This window comes from Choloepus didactylus, chromosome 7 (genome assembly GCF_015220235.1).
Source record: "Choloepus didactylus isolate mChoDid1 chromosome 7, mChoDid1.pri, whole genome shotgun sequence".
In the NCBI taxonomy this organism is placed as follows: domain Eukaryota; kingdom Metazoa; phylum Chordata; class Mammalia; order Pilosa; family Megalonychidae; genus Choloepus; species Choloepus didactylus.
The window spans coordinates 125,446,352-125,465,189 of record NC_051313.1 but is presented as its reverse complement, the minus strand read 5'-3'; the positions used below and the strand labels follow the sequence as shown (position 1 = coordinate 125,465,189).

Here is an 18,838-nt window from a genome sequence, read left to right as displayed (position 1 = left end):
ACTTATATAAATCCATATACAAATCCAAAATTGAGTTTTCCAGAAGCTTCAAAAGAATTTTAATAAAGGACTGTACCAGAACCCTGTCATAGTCAACCACAGGACTGCCTTAAGATTTCCAGGACAATATGGAAGTAGGTGCTTTACCCAAGATCAACAAAGCAAGAATGAATCACTTAGTACTGAATGAACTGATTTGATTGTGGCTAAAGTTCCTTTACTAATGCCTTAACATACTCTCAGTTGCTATCTTTTTCCAACTGATTCCCCCAAATTCAGAAAAATATTCTATAAAAGATCTTCTGATACAGTTAGGAATACTTGAGAATAAAGAGTCTGTAGAAAATATGATATATATAACAATTAGTCCTCTCTGCAAAACATCACACAAGACTGAGTGAATATTATACAAAATGTTTATAATTTCCATTACTTTTCAAAGGAATATGGTTATTAACACAGGCCTAAAACTAATCTATCCACCTGAAAATAAGCAGGACTCTCTCTCTTTTTGCAACTGATTAAAACAGACCAAGTAGAACAGAACAGTCTTTGATGAGGATACACAAAAGAACAAAAACATGAACAAGCAAGGAGTCAGTAATAATTAGAATAGATTGAAAAGAAAAGATGAAATGCTTGCAACTATATAGCCTCTCAAGGTATAGAGAAGCAGACAGCAATTAGATTGACTGAACCCAGGTTGATGTTTGTGAATTGTTTGAAGATACTATTTCCATCTTTTTTTTTTTTTCCTTTTCTCTTTTGCTACAAATAATGGTGAATAGTAATCTGAAAGTTGCGTAAGAACATTGGATATTTAGGAGTGTACTAAGATATGCATCTTATACTACACGCGTGTATGTTAAAAATATAGAGAAAGGAAAGCGAGGCGGCCACCCAGCCCACAAGAAGAGCTTGGTGCACGCGGCGGCCACAGCTGCTCCAGTAGCGTGTATGTCAGCAGGAAGGACTGGTCCGTGCTGTCCAGCTCCATCGTGGGAGTAGCAGTTTACCAAGTAAGCTAAGTCATCAGTCTTTCCATGGAACCCTAGACTCAGTTTCTCTCAGTGGGACTATTCCAGTGCAAATGCTTTTGTAAATTGGTTGGGACCAAATAAAGATTATATTAGTTTTTTCACAGGTCAGTAACTTACATCTTAGAATCATTTGGAATATTTCATTTCCTCAACAATAGGTATACAAGAACAGGTTTATCGTGTTCAAAACTCTACCATATTCTAGAAATATTAGTTTTATGCTTTTCATTAAACTTCAACATGAGCTCCTCTTTTCTTTAACACAATCCTGCATTTTTATAAACACAATTCTCTTAATGAGCAACACATTTTTCAACTGCCAATCAGACCAACTGCTATAAAAAACATATCAAAGTGAGAAACTGCAGAAATGGAAAGTGAAAATAAATAGTGGTCAAAAGAAAGTTAAAACAATTTGGCAACTGAGTGACAGCCCACCTGTAGACCATGTGAATTTTCACAAAAGTGATTTTTCTGAATTAACACTAAACAGTAACTTGGAAGAAAGGATATCCTTTACTAATATGGTTACCTGCAGCCAGGTGAATTTCATGTAAAGTGTGCTTATGAGGTTCTCTGTAAGTTCCAGCACAAGCCAAAAAAAAAAAAAAAAAAAAAAAAAAAAGAAGAAAAAGAAAAAGAAAAGAAAAGAAAAGAGAAAGGAATAGTATTTATCATGGAGCCTGGGAACAGAAATATGTAAACCTTAGAACAGAAAAAGGAGGAAGATCTTGAGTCTCTCTGAAATGAAGCTACGAAATTGGTAATCCTGTCTCACGTCTGCCTCTGAAGGAGCATTAGTAGAACCACAGCCATTAGAATGCAGACAGTGAAGACTGTAGGTACCAATCAATCTCAGTACCATTTGCATGTGATTTAATAAAGGCTCTGAAACGGTAAAGAGAACAAGCACCACAAATGAGAATGTGATCATTTTAGGGAATATGGCTTCATCCTGAAAGCTTTAGCTGTATTGGAAAACTTTTGGAAAATTGCATTATCAACTTTTTAAATTTTCTCATTTGCTATGAAAGAGAACCTGGTAAATTAAAGGTTGTAAATAATTATGTTAGGGCTTTGTAAAGTACTTGAGGAAATAGGAATGCCTAAATTTGTTTTTTCCCCAGATACTGTAATAAAGTTTAAATGTTATATATATATATATATATATATATATATAGAGAGAGAGAGAGAGAGAGAGAGAGAGAGAGAGAAAGGGATGGAAGGACCAAGAAATAGGTAATGCTCACGAGTCGCTTTTTAAAATTAAACTATTATTTTTACTTTTGCTGCATTTGAATCAATGTTAGTATCACTGCTACTCCTGGACTTCCGATACTGCCGATGACTCACATTCATCATTTTCCTCATTATAAAGTTGCTAACAAAGTACTGATTAAGAGGCTCACCATAAAAAACAGCCTTGCTTACTAGGATCTTACTAATGCAATTTAAATAAAATACTTTTCCGTCTTTCTTGGAAAATGAGTTGGAGATCATCCACTGGCTCTTTGGGTGTGGGCAAATGGACATGGGACAACATATGTAAATAACTCAGACTACAGACAGGCGCAAATTATAATCAGCCTTACAAGTCGAGACAACTCAAATCTCTACTATAATTTCTTACATTAACTGTCCGAACTTCGATGCTTTCAAAACACGTTTAATACTGGCAAGACTAGGTAATAGTGCCAGAGGAACGCTGTTATCTGAATAGAGAACTCTCCACTATGTGCCTTATCATTAGATTATAAAACCTTAGTGGTTCCGAGAGGTATGCTGCGCAGTCAGCTATAAAACACGGGCTCCCACGCTAGGCTCTTGAATAACAAACCATCGTTCAAGATAACCCATACCTGCACGAGGATAGCATATGCTGTGACCAGGCAAAACCAAGATTAGTACGAGTTGGCAGTACAAGTTCTTATGTAAACCACCTTGCTTATCGACAAAAATTATTAACTCAGCATCACGGCTCTCCAGGTGAAAGAAGGGGGGGCCCTGAAAAGGGCCTTTTTCTGTGAAAAGGGCAAGTGGGTCTCGTTCTCAGCCGCCGAAGCCGTAGAGGGTGCGGCCCTGGCGCTTGAGCGCGTAAACCACGTCCATGGCGGTGACAGTCTTGCGCTTGGCGTGCTCGGTATAGGTGACAGCGTCACGGATTACGTTCTCCAGAAACACCTTAAGCACGCCGCGGGTCTCCTCGTAGATAAGGCCGGAGATGCGTTTCACACCGCCACGACGGGCCAGGCGGCGAATTGCAGGTTTGGTGATACCCTGAATGTTATCACGTAGTACTTTACGGTGGCGCTTAGCGCCGCCTTTTCCGAGGCCTTTGCCTCCCTTACCACGACCAGACATGGTGACAAAACCAAGACTACACAGTGCAGTGCGAACAGGTTCCCGATGCAGGCCTTTTTACGTCTCTTTGCGGACCTAAGTGAGAACCACAAAAAAGGACGCGGGAAATCCCGCCTGAGGGGGAAGGGAAACCTAATCAGGATAGAAAAACGGGGTTGTTCTTCCTTGTCCTGTATTTTATAACTTGGTAACTATTTTGTTACCAAAATTTTTGCTTTAAGCCTTTCTAAAAATTTTTTTTGACTGCAAAAGCAAAACATTAAAATTATGAAAAATGCAAGAAGTTCATTAAAATAAATCCGTTATCTCACCACTCAGAGATTGTTAGTGCTAATAATTGGTGAACAAATAAAGGCACAAATTTTTTTTTCCAGGGAAATTTATATAATGCTGTACATAGTGTTTTGTAACCTCTACATTTATTATATTTTAATCAATTTCTCTTATCTAATAAGGTTTTAAGACAAGATTTTAACGTCGTCTTAATTCCTTCTTATGAACTCCATAATACAGTTTTAACCAATTCCCTAGCAATTAGTTAACAAGAGTTTTTGATTTTTAATAATTGAACTTTATCATCTTTATCATAGGATTATTTCATTGCTACACTTGGAAATATTACTGAAATTTCTATTTTCTTTTATTGCATCAGAGTTTTAAATTTTAGCTGTATTGCAGGTTTCACGATTTGATACTGCAGATATCTCATTTTTCTTTTCAAACTTTCTGAGCCTAGTTTCACTAAGATTCCTTTTCTGGGGAACTTTAGAATCATTTTATGAAATTTGAAAAAAGAATCCCTTCGAGATTTTAATCATAATTGCATTAACTTTGTAAAATAACTGGGTAGTATTAAAATCCTTTAAAGATCAAGTTCTTAGATCCAAAAACATGGTGTGTCTGTATTATGAAACCTTTTCTTTTTTAATGACCTAAATAAAGTGTTTGGTTCTCATACAATATTTAATATAGTGTTATTTATTTATTACAAAAACAATCATGTTCAGATTTAAAAATTTTTTAAAATTCAGATTTGGGGGGTAAAACGATCTGTAGTTGCATAACCCAAGATAATCCCTATTAACAGTACAATAAATATATTGTGGTGTTTTAATTTGAAAAAATTTTTCTTTGTGTATTTAAAATTTTCTTAACCTTTTTTACCCCAAATAGAAGTTCATACAGTGAAATTATTTTAACATGAATGAAATTTTTAAAAAACTCCTATAACTATTCTAACATAGCCCCTTGGTTTGTTTTTAGAGACTGGTTAATTTTGGAGTTAGAAAAACCTGGTTTTAAAATAAGTCTTCTCTACCTACCAGTTATCTGTTATCAGCTGACTTATGCTTTCTAAATCTTTGCTCCTCATCTAGAAAATGGGATGGCTAGTAACAGCATTTACCTCAAAGGGTTACTCTAAGAGTTAATGGAGGTAATTTAAGCAAACTGTTTAGCACAAAATGCAGCTTATAGTACGTTTTTAATATATATAATATTTATTTTTAGTATTTCCTATCATTCATTAACACTGTCAAAATTTACCTTAAATTTGAGTAATTAAATTCACTGAAATCAGTATTTGGGTCCTCCAACACAAAATAATCATAAAGTAAAAAAAGGACAAAAAGGTAATATCTCCCTCTTTTTTGTGATTGTTGTCATCCCAGTTGTGGGAGCCCTGGGCTGAGTCCCTTCACTAAGGGCCTGGTAAGACAGCACACAGCAGCTTGTGTGACCCAGGTCGGTTGGTGTTTAATTTACCCCCACCTCCCACCCTGTAAAGGCAGGAATGTGTAGCTAGTCAACGTATGCAAGAAACCAGGCCTCCTGCATCAAATGTTAATCTATAGCTTACCTTCTTCCTGAGCCCCCTTGAGGCATTATCACTCTTACTGTTCTTTACAAAGTAACCTATAGTCTCCCCTGCGCAATATAATCAATCTTTCCCCTTGTCACAAGAACCCATTCCCGCACTTATGGCCTCATATCCATTGGAATGTCTTTGTCTCAAGCCCCTATAACGGGCTTGACTGATTCCCTCTAAGTGTGGACTGCCTTCTCACTGAGTTCTGCACCCACTGCCTTCAGAGCCACTTGATTGTGCTTTTCTTTGCTCCTGTAACTACTAATAAAGGCTCATGTCTCAGACTGTCGGTTGTCTTCGGTCTCTTGGCTGCAAAAGGCCCCTTTGATCGTGACACCTGTTTATATCCAAGAAATATTATTTGCATGTGATTATGGTAGAGACTTAAACATAGGAAATAAATTTCAAGAGACCCAGAAGACAAATTGATTCCAATGGAGTAGAAATGCCACAGAAATTCAAGAGAAACTAGAATGAAAGATGAAAAATGTCTCCAATTATCTAAGCTGATGTATACTTTACTTGGAGAGGAATTGAAGGCCCTGTTAGCTAGGGTAACTTGGTGAACTGAGGACATGGTGAGTGATGAAGAGGCACTTTAAATCATTAACAGGATGAAGACTAGATGACTTTAGGTAATGATTATTCTTTACTTAATATAGTTAGTATCTATTTTCGTAACATTTGTTGTTAGGTAACATGTTCTGCCCAATGTAATTCCATACCACTAGTCAGGTGCTATCTGCATTGCTATTGTGTTTCCTTTAAGCAGGGTGTTTCACACATCATAAGTACACAGTAAACAGTAAGTCAATTTAAGTCAAGTTCCAATTATCCTTTGATTTCTTTTCCACTGTAAGCCGAGAGCTATTTCAAGACTTTTCTAAATTGCCGTTGAATATTGCATGAAATTGTGCAGCACAGCTCCTTTTTGATAAAGTGGGTGGCTCTGAAAAGAGCCTTTGACTTGGACAGATTTGAGGTACAAGATAATGCGGACATTTACTTGCCCTTGGCTTTGTGGTGGCTCTCGGTCTTCTTGGGCAGCAGCACGGCCTGGATATTGGGCAAGACACCTCCCTGTGCGATGGTGACTTTACCCAACAGCTTGTTGAGCTCCTCGTCGTTGCGGATGGCCAGCTGCAGGTGTCGCGGGATGATTCGAGTCTTTTTGTTGTCGCGAGCCGCGTTGCCCGCCAGCTCCAAGATCTCAGCAGTCAGGTACTCCAGCACTGCCGCCAGGTAGACTGGGGCGCCAGCGCCCACCCGCTCGGAGTAGTTCCCCTTGCGGAGAAGGCGGTGCACTCGGCCCACGGGGAACTGGAGTCCGGCTCGGGAAGACCGAGTCTTGGCCTTAGCACGAGCCTTGCCTCCCTGCTTCCCGCGTCCAGACATAGTGATGTAACCACCAGAGCGACTACAGTCTAAAGTGGCCTGTTAGAACCGCACTTCTTATAGCCATTGCTGGGCGCGAAAATGAAGCTACATTACTGGCTGAAACTGTACTTTCATTTTAACCAATGTAATCCTGACGTTGAAATCCTCCAATCCTAATTGGGTAAAATTTACTTTCGTTACCCGTGTCCTAATCCAGGATTTACCACCAATCAGATATGACTTTACCCATAGCCTCTTTTGCTTAAGAAGCCGTAAACGCAGAGGACCCACAGTTTCCTCAGTCGTTCTTCCTGATAGTTTGTAACTGCTTTCCAGTTATTCACTGCCATGCCTGAGCCTGCCAAGTCAGCGCCGGCCCCTAAGAAGGGCTCCAAGAAGGCGGTGACCAAGGCGCAGAAGAAGGACGGCAAAAAGCGCAAGCGTAGCCGAAAGGAGAGCTACTCCGTTTACGTGTACAAGGTGCTGAAGCAGGTTCACCCTGACACCGGCATCTCCTCTAAAGCAATGGGCATCATGAACTCCTTTGTCAACGACATCTTCGAGCGCATTGCCGGTGAGGCATCGCGCCTGGCCCATTACAACAAGCGCTCGACCATCACCTCCAGGGAGATCCAGACGGCTGTTCGCCTGCTGCTGCCCGGGGAGCTGGCGAAGCACGCCGTGTCCGAGGGCACCAAGGCCGTCACCAAGTACACCAGCGCCAAGTGAGCCCTCCCACCGGAGACAAACAATATTTCTGGCTCAGCCTGCACCCCAACGGCTCTTTTCAGAGCCACTCACTCTTCCCAGGAGAACTGGCACTCACTTTTCTTAACTTACTGCGGGTAAGTACTAATTTTTGTGCTCCAAAAACAATTTACTTTTGCATTTCCTTACTTTAATTTTGTTCTAGAAGAGATGTTGCACCACAGTAATAATGTATGTTGCAGCAACGCTGGAGACAATTTAAAGTAGGCTTATGAAGAGGGATTAGGTTTATCATTTGGCAAACTTTGTAAAGGAAAATTAAAAACTCTTATTCACCAACAAAATCCACCTATCTTTAAACGTGTCACCTTCTCAAGATCTTTCTTTAGCAATACCTTGGGCTTTTGGCCCGTCATTTTCATTTATAACCTAGTAATGAAGTCCTTGGCAAATGCTAATAGTAAGGAAATAGTAGATCATCTTCATCACTTAGACTTAAATATTCAGTTTCGGGCGGGTACTGGCTCTCCTACCCGGTGCCTGGGCCTGGGCGGAAAAGAAGGCGGAACCGAATCCAAATAGTCTCTTCCTCAATCAGCTGAGAAGTCCGTACTGATGGCCAATTCAAACGTCACGCGGGCAGTTTAAATTTGTTCGTCGGTTTCTCTTTTGTCTTGATTTTGGATTCACATTTGAGGGTTCTGCACAGAACTGTGCGCTCTAGGGGATGCTGCTTATTTTACTCATTCCCATCTGTGAGTGAAATTCCTCATGGGCTGGGTTCCCAGCACCCCCTTTTCAACATTTTACACCAAGTTTATTATTTGAGAAGGAATTACTAGTTTGTGAGGAAAGGTCTTAAAAGATCACTTTCCTTTCAGGTTCTACTCCATGTTTTCTTTCTCATTGTCACTATTGCATTTAGTGTTTTTTAATTGAAAGAAATTTCAAAAGAAAATTAGAAAATAGAGCAGGGGAAGGGCTATTCCTTGCTGCCACACTTACCTCAGGAAATCAGTCTGTCGCCCAACTTAAAGCCCTTAGGAATGGCAAATTTAAAACTCTTGGCCTTTGCCAGGAACCAGCATGGGACCACTTCTCCACATGGAGTCGTATTTGCAAACGATTTTTGAAGATAACCTTTATTCAGTTGGGGTACTCCAGTACCCAGTAATTTCATTAATGAGTTTACGTGAGAGAATATTCTGCACACATGCAACAAGAGACATACAAGAATGTCCAGACCAGTGCTGTTCTTAATAGGAAAACACTAGAAACAACCACATGTCCATGGCCAAAAGAACAAATACATTTATTGAGGTGTATTCACACAACGAACTATCACACAGCAGAGGAAATGATTGAACTAGTCTCATTGTATGGTTGAATTTCAGAAACATAAAGTGTCAGAAGGTTCAAATATGATACCATTGTTAAAGCTCAAACAAAACCAGCTTTTCTATTGTTTAGGCATATAAAAAAAGAAATGTGTATGTGATTATAAAAATTTCTTAAAAGAGAGAGCTTAATACATAAAAAAATCACCTCTGTGATAAAGGTAGAGCGAGGGGGTGGGGAAAAGCACAGAGGTAAATACAGGTTGTTGGCAATATTCTAGTTGGGGTTAGAAGTTGGATCATGGGTATTTGATATAATTTCCTTAATACTTTAAATGTATGTGACATATTCCTTTTATATATCAAACACTGTTTTGAAATCAATAGAGAGGGAAAGAACTCTTGTATAAAAACAAGTTCCAGGTATCATCTAGTTTGTCATAAAGGAAAACAAATAAATAAGAACACAAAACATAACAGTATTTCCCTAGATAATACTGATTTATTTTAGAGAAAAGGAAGAGCAGATAAAGAAGAATGGCAAGCCATGAAGAAGGCCTGTGTTCAGAAAGCTCAAGGTTTTGGCTATACTTTTAGTCAAAAGCCAGTCTCCAAAAAACCCTGCTCCTGAGTCTACAGACTAAGGTGCGGTCGCAGTTGACTCGTCTGGGGGGGAGGAGGTGGCGGCCGGTTGCCAAATCCTAGGCTCTCAGGATTGCTTGGAGGGTACCGGCGGCGGGGGCTCTTTCCTGGAGGCGAGGGCGAGGCGGGGGACTGGGCCCGGTCCCCGGCGTAGGCGTGCAAAGTATGGAGGGCGGCAAGAAAGGAACAGGCGGGACACGGTTCTTTTAGGGTGAAGAAGCCAAGAGAGTTTATTAGGGGAGAGTACAAGCTTATATCGGGCGTTAGAGGGCGGGGTAGCTGTAGAGGTTAAAGGCTTGGATTGGTTCTGAGAGGGCGCGGAGGTTGATTGAAAAGGGGCGAGAGTTGCTCCGGTAACGGTGTCTGGCAACAATGTATGCGCACTGGTGGTGATGGGAGTTGCACTGGCAACGGGGAGTGTCCGGGCAAGATAAGGGGGTGGGGAAAAGGCGGTTCCCTCCGGCAAGCCTCCCCTAACAGTGGTATTTTGGGTGAGGAAATGGGGCCTGCCTCCGGCCTCACTTTCCCAGGCCCGGGGGGCTGCGGAGGGCGCTGTCGCCCGTGCCCACCACCCTCCCCAGGGGCTGATCAGGTCCCCCAGCCCAGGCCCGCCAAGTTGAAGCACGTAATCAGTGTCCCGCACTAAGGCCACTGGACCAAGAGTATTGGTTCCCAAGAAGGGTTTGGAGGATCCTGATAGGACTCCATTTCACTTGTTTCTTCACTGCATTTGGTGTAATTGAATCTGCATTTAGTACAGAATTGATAGAATTTGTACTTCATGAAATCCACTTAATTACATGCTCTTCCCCCTGCTTCCCCTCCTATCTATATTCTAGCTTATTTTCCACCCCTCTTTCAAATCTCTGCTACTATGATGTATTTATAAAAATATAAATTAAACTTACATTTTGGACTACCTGGGATGCTCCAATGACTTGAAATTGTCAGCAGGAAAGATGTCTAGAAAAATATGGTGTGTGTGTGTGTGTGTGATTAAAATCTGTATGCAGAACGAAGGGAAGCGTAGCAGAGGGAATTCATGGCCTTTCCATACAAGGTTTACAAAGCAGGTCCTAGCTAACTCTTCATTGTTTAAAGAGGCAAAATTCCTAAAAGAAAAAGGAAAAAACTCACAGATAATATGCATCATTTGCACCTTGCTCTGTTGTTGAAACAATCTAGATCAATCTGCCATTGCTAGTCAGTCTTGGGGAAATTGATTTAAACTAATCCAAATCAGAATGTCACTCTATTGTTTTAAACTTGGATTTAGACCTAGAAACTTGAAGGATTCCCATAAATTGCCTGAAGTAATTTTTCTTCTGTCAAGATTCCCCACCACCCTCACCCCCACCCCAGAAGAACAATGTATATAGAAGAAAGGGACAGATTGGAGTACAGATTATATGAAGGAATCTAATCCTAAAGGAAAATTTTTTTTCAAGCTTTGTCACCCGAGTCAATGACCTTTCTCCAGCTTTGAGAAATTTGTTTTCCTCATTGGAATGAGAGCATTTCCTTCCATGGAGATTGTAAGAAACATACTGGTAAAGCTTAATTCATTTCTAGATCCCATGCAGTTTACCATCCTTCAGTCATGACTTGTATTGGATGTGTTAAATTAATTTGATCACAACTTATCTTAGTTACATTTTAACTAACCCTAACCCTTTTTTACACACACACCCTACACACACACCTACACACAACCATCCTATGCACACACACTACACACAGCCACCATACACACACACCCTACACACACACACCTATGCACAACCACCCCATACACACACACAACACACATATAGAAAACTCCTGAATCTTCTTATCCATAATTGTCCAAACCATCTCAAGTGTGTAACTTTTGTAGAAGACTGATTTATCCAGTTCCTATCAACTCTTACAGAATCAAATATATATATGTGTGTGTGTGTGTGTGTGTGTGTGTGTGTGTGTGTGTGTGTGTGTATGTTTCTAGGGATGAATGAATATGAGGGATTCGATTCAATAAGCATTTACTATGGGTCCTGAAGAGTGCTGTGAGGGCCCCAGGCCCAAGGCCTTCCCCAAGGCCTGTGAACACAGCAGCTTGCATGACCTAGGTCAGTTAAGGTTTGACCTACTTTCCTTGTAAAATCAGGCCTCCAGTGTTAAATGTAATCTATAGCTTGCCTCCCTCCTGAAACTACCTCCTCCCTAAAACTCCCTGAGATAGTATTATCTCCAAGGTAATCTATAATCCTCCCCTCTTTCCTGTTGACTATAGTAGATCCTTCCCTTAGTCACAAGACCCCCACTCCCACACTTATGCTTTCATACCCATTTGAATGTCTTTGCCCTAACTCTTTTAAACCACTCCCTGGCACCCCCTGCTTTCACGGAGTATCTTCACATTGAGCTCTGAACCCACCACTATTCAGAGCAGCTGACTTCCCACCCTGTAGGTAAGCCCTAAATAGAAGCTCATGTCTCAGAACGTGTCCAGTGTTTTCTTTAGTCCTTCGGCTGCAAAAGCCCCTTGGACTGTGACAAATGCAAAGGACGGTTCTAGGAACTGGATAGGGATAGACACTCGTATAAGAATACCCACTGATAAAAGGAAGAACAAAAAAAATGCCTCAGCCTCAGTTCTGTGGCTACACTAAATACAGACAGTTATATTTCATTGGGAAATGAGGAAAAGCTGTAAGGGAAGACTGGGATTTAGGTATCTTAATCATTCATAACAGACACAGTGCCCAGGGTGACCAGTTTGGATTCACCCTTAGGGGAAGGGAGTGTTTTTTTTTCATTTTGTTTTGTTTTTTGTTTTTAATACATTTTTTATTGTGAAATTTAACATATATACAGAACAGTCATAACTTTCAAAGTATGATTTAACAAGTAGTTAGAGAGCAGATTTCAAAGAATGTTATGGGATATAGTTCCACAATTTCAGTTATTTTCTTATTGTAAAATATAATGTATATATACAAAGGTGATACTTTTCAAAGTACAATTTAACGAGTAGCTGTAGTACAAATTTCAAAGGATGTTATGGGTCACATTTCCACCTGTTCACTTATTTCCTCCTAGCTATTCTAATACCCTAGCACCTAAAAAAAAATGTATATAAAGATTCAGAATTTGTTTTCCTTCGTTAAATCCCATCTTGTTTGTTGCTACCTCGTCCTCTCATTTAACCATTTTCTCAATCTTTAGGGGTGTCTGAGCCGCATCTGACTGTTCTTTTTTTTGGTTTAATTTTCTTTTTTAATTAAATTCAGTTTTATTGAAATATATTCACATACCATAAATCATCCATGGTGTACAATACCATGATGTAGTTGTGCATTCATCACCCCAATCTATTTTTGAACATTTTCCTTACATCAGAAAGAATCAGCATAAGAATAAAAAATAAAAAGTAAAAAAGAACACCCAAATCATCCCCCCATCCCACCCAATTTTTCATTTAGTTTTTGTCCCCATTTTTCTACTCATCCATCCACACACTGGATAAAGGGAGTGTGATCCATGAGGTTTTCACAATCACACTGTCACCCCTTGTAATCTACATTGTTATATAATTGTCTTCAGGAGTCCAGACTACTGGGTTGGAGTTTGATAGTTCCAGGTATTTACTTCTAGGTATTCCAAAACATTAAAGCCTAAGAGGTGCTATCTATATAGTGCATAAGAATGTTCACCAGAGTGACCTCTCGACTCCATTTGAAATCTCTCAGCCACTGAAGCTTTATTTTGTTTCATTTTGAATCCCCCTTTTGGTCAAGAAGATATTCTCAATCCCATGATGCCAGGTCCAGATTCACCCCTGGGAGTCATATCCTGCGTTGCTAGGGAGATTTACACCTGACTCATTTGGGGGGGGCAGTGAATTCACCTGCTGAGGTGGCTTAGTTAGAGAGAGAGGGCCACATCTGAGCAACAAAGAGGCACTCAGGGGGAGACTCTCAGGCACAATTATATGCAAGTTTAGCCTCACCTTTGCAGTAACAAGCTTCATAAGGGCAAGTCCCATGATAGAGGGCTTGGCACATCAAACCACCAGTCCTCAATGTTTGTGACAACATCAACATCAGTCCAGGTAAGGAAGCCCAACACCTCTGCATCTTCCCCCAGCTCCTCGGGGGGGGGGGGGGGGGGGCTGCAAATATATTTTTATTTTCTGCCCATATTACTTTGGGATGTGTCACTATTTCACTCCAACCTATACTAACCTACCATGTCTCACTTCCTACTCAATGTTCCATGTAATTGTGGTGTTTGAACAAACTGACTGTCGATTTATACTGTTTAGAAAATAAAGATCCTGCACCAAATAGACATTTCTTCCCTTGGTCTCACATTAAAGGGAGTGTTTTGAAATGGATTTTTGACAAAAGAAGTGATGTTTCAGGGAAGTTAATTTGGCAGAAGTGTGCAGAGTCGTGAGATTGGGCCACAACACCCCTTTGGCAATAATTCAGTGATAAATAGGTCTAGACTCAGTTGTTTCCACTCTGTCCCCTGTACTGGTCTGAGCCCACACCTCCTGTCTCATGTTAGTGCAGTTGTCTCTAAATGTGACTGCTCTGCTCCCATCCCTGTGTTCCTCCAGCCTGCACTCCCCTCAGCACCCCAGAGATCCTTTAAAAGCTTTGAGTCAGATCATCTGCTCCTCAGCTCAGGAACTTCCAAAGCCCTTACCTTGGCTGTAGGATTTCACATGTTCTGGACCCATTAACGTCTTGGGTTTCATCTCTTGCTTCCTCTACTCCAGCCACCTGGCCCCCTCAATGTTCCTCCTTCCTGTGCACAGTGCCACTGAGAGCCTTTGCACTTAACTGATTGGAATGCTCCTCCACCATTGTTCCTCACTTCCTGTGAGTCACTGTTCAAATATCACTCTCTCATATACTGTTATGAGAAGCTCCTTATTGGTATTGTATGCTTCATTACATCGATGCCCTGGGAGCCTCTACCAGGTAAGCTATCCCAGAGGACATGGCATGTGCTCACTACTTTTTCTCTTATAAAGACACCAGTCATTGGATTTAGGGCCCACCCTAATCCAGTATAGCCTTACGTTAACTTGGCTAAGTCTGCAAAGACCCTATTTCCAAATAAGGTCACAGTCACAGCTATAGGGGGTTAGGAAGTTCAACATATCTCTTGTGAGGACACAGTTCAACCTACTGCAATCAGATTTGGCAAATTGTAGTTTTCTAGGAATATTGTACGTTTCACCTAAATCTTTAAATTCATTGGCATAATATTCACAATATCGTTATGTAAATTTTAAAATATATCCAGATCTGTAAGGCAGTTCTCTTTCATTCCTTCTATTGGTGCATGTGCCTTTTCAATTTTTTTCTCCCCCAGTGTCATCAAGAATTGACTAAATTTTTAGTCTTTTCAAAGAAGCAATTTTAACTTTTTTATACATGTGATAGAAAACACTAGTGACTCAAAATTCAAAAACAAGAATTTTCTGTCAAAGCAAACTTGTAAAATTGTTAAAATTATGATTCATATAAGTAGTGAGCATATGTCAAAGTCTTATTTCCCTCATTAATGAGAGAATCAGTGGAATGACAAAGCTGATTCTAAAAGGTGTGAAAAGCTGGGAGTTATGTAATTAGTGGCCAAGGGAATGCTGAAATAAAAGTGCTAAATCCAGTCAATATCCTTGTGGTAGGCAAAATTTTGGACTTCATGACCTTTGCCCCTGGAATCATGCCCATGGCTGCTACCTTACATGATAAAAGGGATTTTGCAGATGTTATTAAGGTTATTTATCAGTTAATGTTAAAGGAAGAGAATGATCTTCTTATAATCACATGAGCCCTTAAAAGGAGAGAGATGAGGTAGAAGTAGAAGTCAGAGAAATTCAAGCCATGAGAAAGTTTCAACAGGCCATCATTGCTGGTTTGAAGATGGAGGTGAGCATGGAAGGCGTGAGAAGGAAATGAATTCTGGCAACAACTAGTGAGCTTGGAAGAGGCCCTGAGCCCCACATGAGAACTGTAGCCTCAGTGGAGAGCTTTATTTTAGCAGGCGAGGCCCTGAGCAGAGAATCCAGTCATGGATTCTCATAGAACCTGTGAGAAAATAAATGTGTTGTTTAAAGACACTAATTTGTTAAAGCAGCAACCAAAAATGAATACAGTCCTAAGAGCACTAAACCCCTTTGGAGTGATCATCCTTTAAAAAATTAAAACCATTATTATTCCTTATCAGGTTTCTCCTAGTTACCTTCTTACTTCACAAAGTTGTAGAACACTTGGGTCATAATCAATCGTGAATAGTAAGTTAAAAAAATTTCACTCACCAAGAGTCAGCTATCTTTCAGGTGAGTTTATTAGGAAATGCACTTGCTTAATAATTCAAAGGTTGTAAATCATCTGTTTACCTTATTTCCAAATTTTGTATGACTTTCTTATAAGAATGACATTGCAGCAAGGAAGGAAAGTGCTTATAAAGCACAGCTGGTACCTGAGGACTCTCCAAGATCCTTAACACATCAGAGTGTTTTCTTTTATACCTTATTATACCCAACCCCCTCTAGGATGCCCTAGGGACAGCAGGGAGGAAGTGCCTAACTCTGGAGAGCTCTGATAAGTGAAAGGGAGGTAAAAATTATCCTAAATTAGCATATTTCCATGCAATTTTAAAGGGTATAATATACATTTGAAAAGGCATCAAATGCTCATTTGAATAGAAAATGAGTCATAATCTGTTTAGAAACAAAAGAGTGTAAGCATTGAACTTTGGTTCAAGGAAGTAAAACATTAATTATCTCTTCTTATTTGAGTTTTCAATGGAATACTTTGATTCTCTTTTCATACAGTTCTTGTGTTTTTCATTTGTTACAACTCGTATAAGTATTTTTTCTTCTACTTTCTTTGGGGTTGAATTTACTGTTCTTTTGTAACATTTTAATATGATGCTTAGATGAGTAACTTTCTTTTCTAAATTAAGCATATATATTTTAATCTTTAAGCATGGCTTTAATAGTACCCTATACATTTTATAGAATGGAATTTCCTTTATTTTTCAGTCCAAAATATTTTCAAATTTTCACTGTAATATCTTCTTTGAAGGTTATTTCAGCTTGTGTACATCTTGTTCCAGTTCCAAGATTAGTGATCTCAAATTGTTAGTTTGAAGTGTGCCATGTTTGGAGTAGCTACACCACAGAAACTGACAAACCCTCCATATCAATGTATTTTTCACACAGGGGACTGGTTGTTAAACATTTTCCAGCACACCACTGTTTGTACTCTAGCATGTGGTCATTTTGATAAATATTCTGTTTACTTGGAAAGAATATATACTCTGAAGTTGAAGGTACATGTGTGTATGAACTGAATTAATCATGGTTTTCAAATCTTCTATATCCTTAACTGATTCCTTTGTTTACTTGTTTTGATCAGTTACTGAGAAGGTATGTTAAAATCTCCTATGGTTGTTAATTTATTTCTCCTTTTAATTTTATCAATTTTGTCTTTATGTATATTAAGGTTATATCATTTTTATCTTAATTTATTATCTTTGGCTGAATCAAATTTAGTTTAACATATTTATAACACATATAGTAGAAAAGTCATAAAAACGATATGGATCAGAGATGCTTAGAGAGAAAATGCCCAGAGACATTTTGGAGACAGCCATTGAAACCAGAACTAGGAGAGAAGCTAAGAGATGAGGTCCAGATCGCTGCCACCGCCTCCACTAGCACCAGCCTGGACGGAGCTGAGAGGAGACCACGGGCCCCACCACCCAGCCTCTCCTCCTTCCTATCACTGGCTGCCAACCTCCTCGGGACTTACTCCAACAATCTGTTTAAACATGGTGGATTACTATGATGTTCTAGGCATGCAGAGACATGCCTCACCTGAAGATATTAAAAAGGCATACCGTAAATTGGCGCTAAAGTGGCACCCTGATAAAAATCCCGAGAATAAAGAAGAAGCAGAGAGAAAATTCAAACAAGTAGCAGAGGCATAAAAGGTGTTATTAGATGTTAAAAAATGGTACACCTATGACAAATACAGCAAAGAAGGATTAAATGGTGGTGGTGGAAGTGGAAGTCATTTTGACAGTCCATTTGTATTTGGCTTTATATTCCAGAATCCAGATGATGTCTTCAGGGAATTTTTTGGTGGAAGGGACCCATTTTCTTTTGACTTCTTTGAAGACCCATTTGAGGAGTTTTTTGGAAATTGAGGAGGCTTCTGTGGAACCAGAAACAGGGGCACAGGATCTTTTTTTCTCTGCCTTCAGTGGATTTCTGTCTTTTGGAGGTGGATTTTCTTCTTTCAATACAGGATTTACTTCTTTTGGTTCCCTGGGGCATGGGGGCCTTACTTCCTTTTCTTCAACATCCTTTGGTGGTAGTAGGATGGGCAACTTTATATCAACTTCTACCAAAATAGTTAATGGCAGAACAATCACTACAAAGAGGATTACCAAGAATGGTCAAGAAAGAGTAGAAGTTGAAGAAGATGGCCAGTTAAAGTCCTTAACAATAAATGGTAAGGAGCAGCTGCTGTGCTTGGATAACAAGTAATTCAATGCACACATTAAACAGAAATGTTAAACTATAACAAGCACCATTTGAGGATTAACAAGAACATTTTTTTGAAGATTTTAAGCAAACTCTACTTTCAGTATAACTGTACCTTATCTAAAGTATTTATAAACAGCTCATTGGAGAACCTATTTGTCATAGACTTTTGGGTTTATTGTTGGGACCACATTAATAGGACCATTTTTTTCTTTTTGTCTTTAAAATTGTTGTAAATTTCTGTATGCACTTTGCTTTTTTATTAAACTTAATCCAAGGTGAACCATGATTCTTTAGTAGTGCTAGGACAAAATTGTACACTAATACCAGCATGGATCTTGCTCTTTCCATTTTGTTTGAAATGTGAGCCAAGTAGTTTCAGTCTGCTGTGAAGTTAACATTGCCAGGATGAATCTTCTACAAAAATAATTTCTTTTTTTTTTCAGTATTTAGTAGTGAAAGATATTAATACATTAATGGTGATACATATCTGGTTTAATATAAACTAAGGATGTTTTCATGAATGCTGGCAACTTAGTAAGTTTTGACAATTGTTTAAAAATGTAATGTTAAGCTTAGGTTTATAAAAAGTAAAGCTGGTAAGTCAACTTGAAAGGTGAAATCACTGCCCTCCCCACTATGTGGGATCAGATACCCAGGGGAGTGAATCTCCCTGTCAACATGGAATATGACTCCCGGGAAGGAATGTAGACCCAGCATCATGGGATGGAGAACATCTTCTTGACCAAAAGGGGGAAATGAAAGGAAATGAAATAAGCTTCAGTGGCAGAGAGATTCCAAAACGAGCCAAGAGGTCACTCTGGTGGGCATTCTTACACACAATATAGACAACCCTTTTTAGGTTCTAATGAATTGGGGTAGCTGGTGGTAGATACCTGAAGCTATCAAACTACAACCCAAAACCCATGAATCTTGAAGATGATTGTAT

General features: G+C 39.5%; 3 protein-coding genes and 2 pseudogenes across 3 annotated transcripts in view; 3 read left to right on the top strand and 2 right to left on the bottom strand.

Annotated features, from left to right (window-relative positions):
• The first annotated feature begins 128 nt into the window (after window positions 1–128).
• LOC119540792 lies at window positions 129–1,608 on the top strand (annotated as a pseudogene).
• A 1,436-nt stretch (window positions 1,609–3,044) lies between these two features.
• The window catches only part of LOC119540790, a 36,515-nt gene continuing 20,721 nt past the window's right edge, over window positions 3,045–18,838 (bottom strand). The window contains exon 3 of the mRNA XM_037844733.1: window positions 3,045–3,417. Within this exon, the coding sequence (XP_037700661.1) occupies window positions 3,090–3,417 (328 nt within the window). The 3' untranslated portion in view covers window positions 3,045–3,089. The remainder of the gene's footprint in view (window positions 3,418–18,838) is intronic.
• LOC119539439 (histone H2A type 1-D) lies at window positions 5,664–6,675 on the bottom strand. The gene has a single exon (XM_037843005.1). It carries the CDS (start codon window positions 6,661–6,663, stop codon window positions 6,271–6,273), a length of 393 nt encoding a protein of 130 aa, XP_037698933.1. The 5' UTR covers window positions 6,664–6,675; the 3' UTR covers window positions 5,664–6,270.
• On the top strand, window positions 6,909–10,652 carry LOC119539442 (histone H2B type 1-K). The gene is made up of 2 exons (XM_037843008.1): window positions 6,909–9,335; window positions 9,980–10,652. The coding sequence occupies exon 1, from the start codon at window positions 6,994–6,996 to the stop codon at window positions 7,372–7,374; it is 381 nt and encodes a 126-aa protein (XP_037698936.1). The 5' UTR covers window positions 6,909–6,993; the 3' UTR covers window positions 7,375–9,335; window positions 9,980–10,652.
• LOC119539435 lies at window positions 16,908–17,892 on the top strand (annotated as a pseudogene).

What these genes read in the sequence shown, in the direction of transcription:
- LOC119539442 (XM_037843008.1), top strand. Translation starts at nt 6,994, where the DNA reads ATGCCTGAGCCTGCCAAGTCAGCGCCGGCCCCTAAGAAGGGCTCCAAG.
- LOC119539439 (XM_037843005.1), bottom strand. Translation starts at nt 6,663, where the DNA reads ATGTCTGGACGCGGGAAGCAGGGAGGCAAGGCTCGTGCTAAGGCCAAG.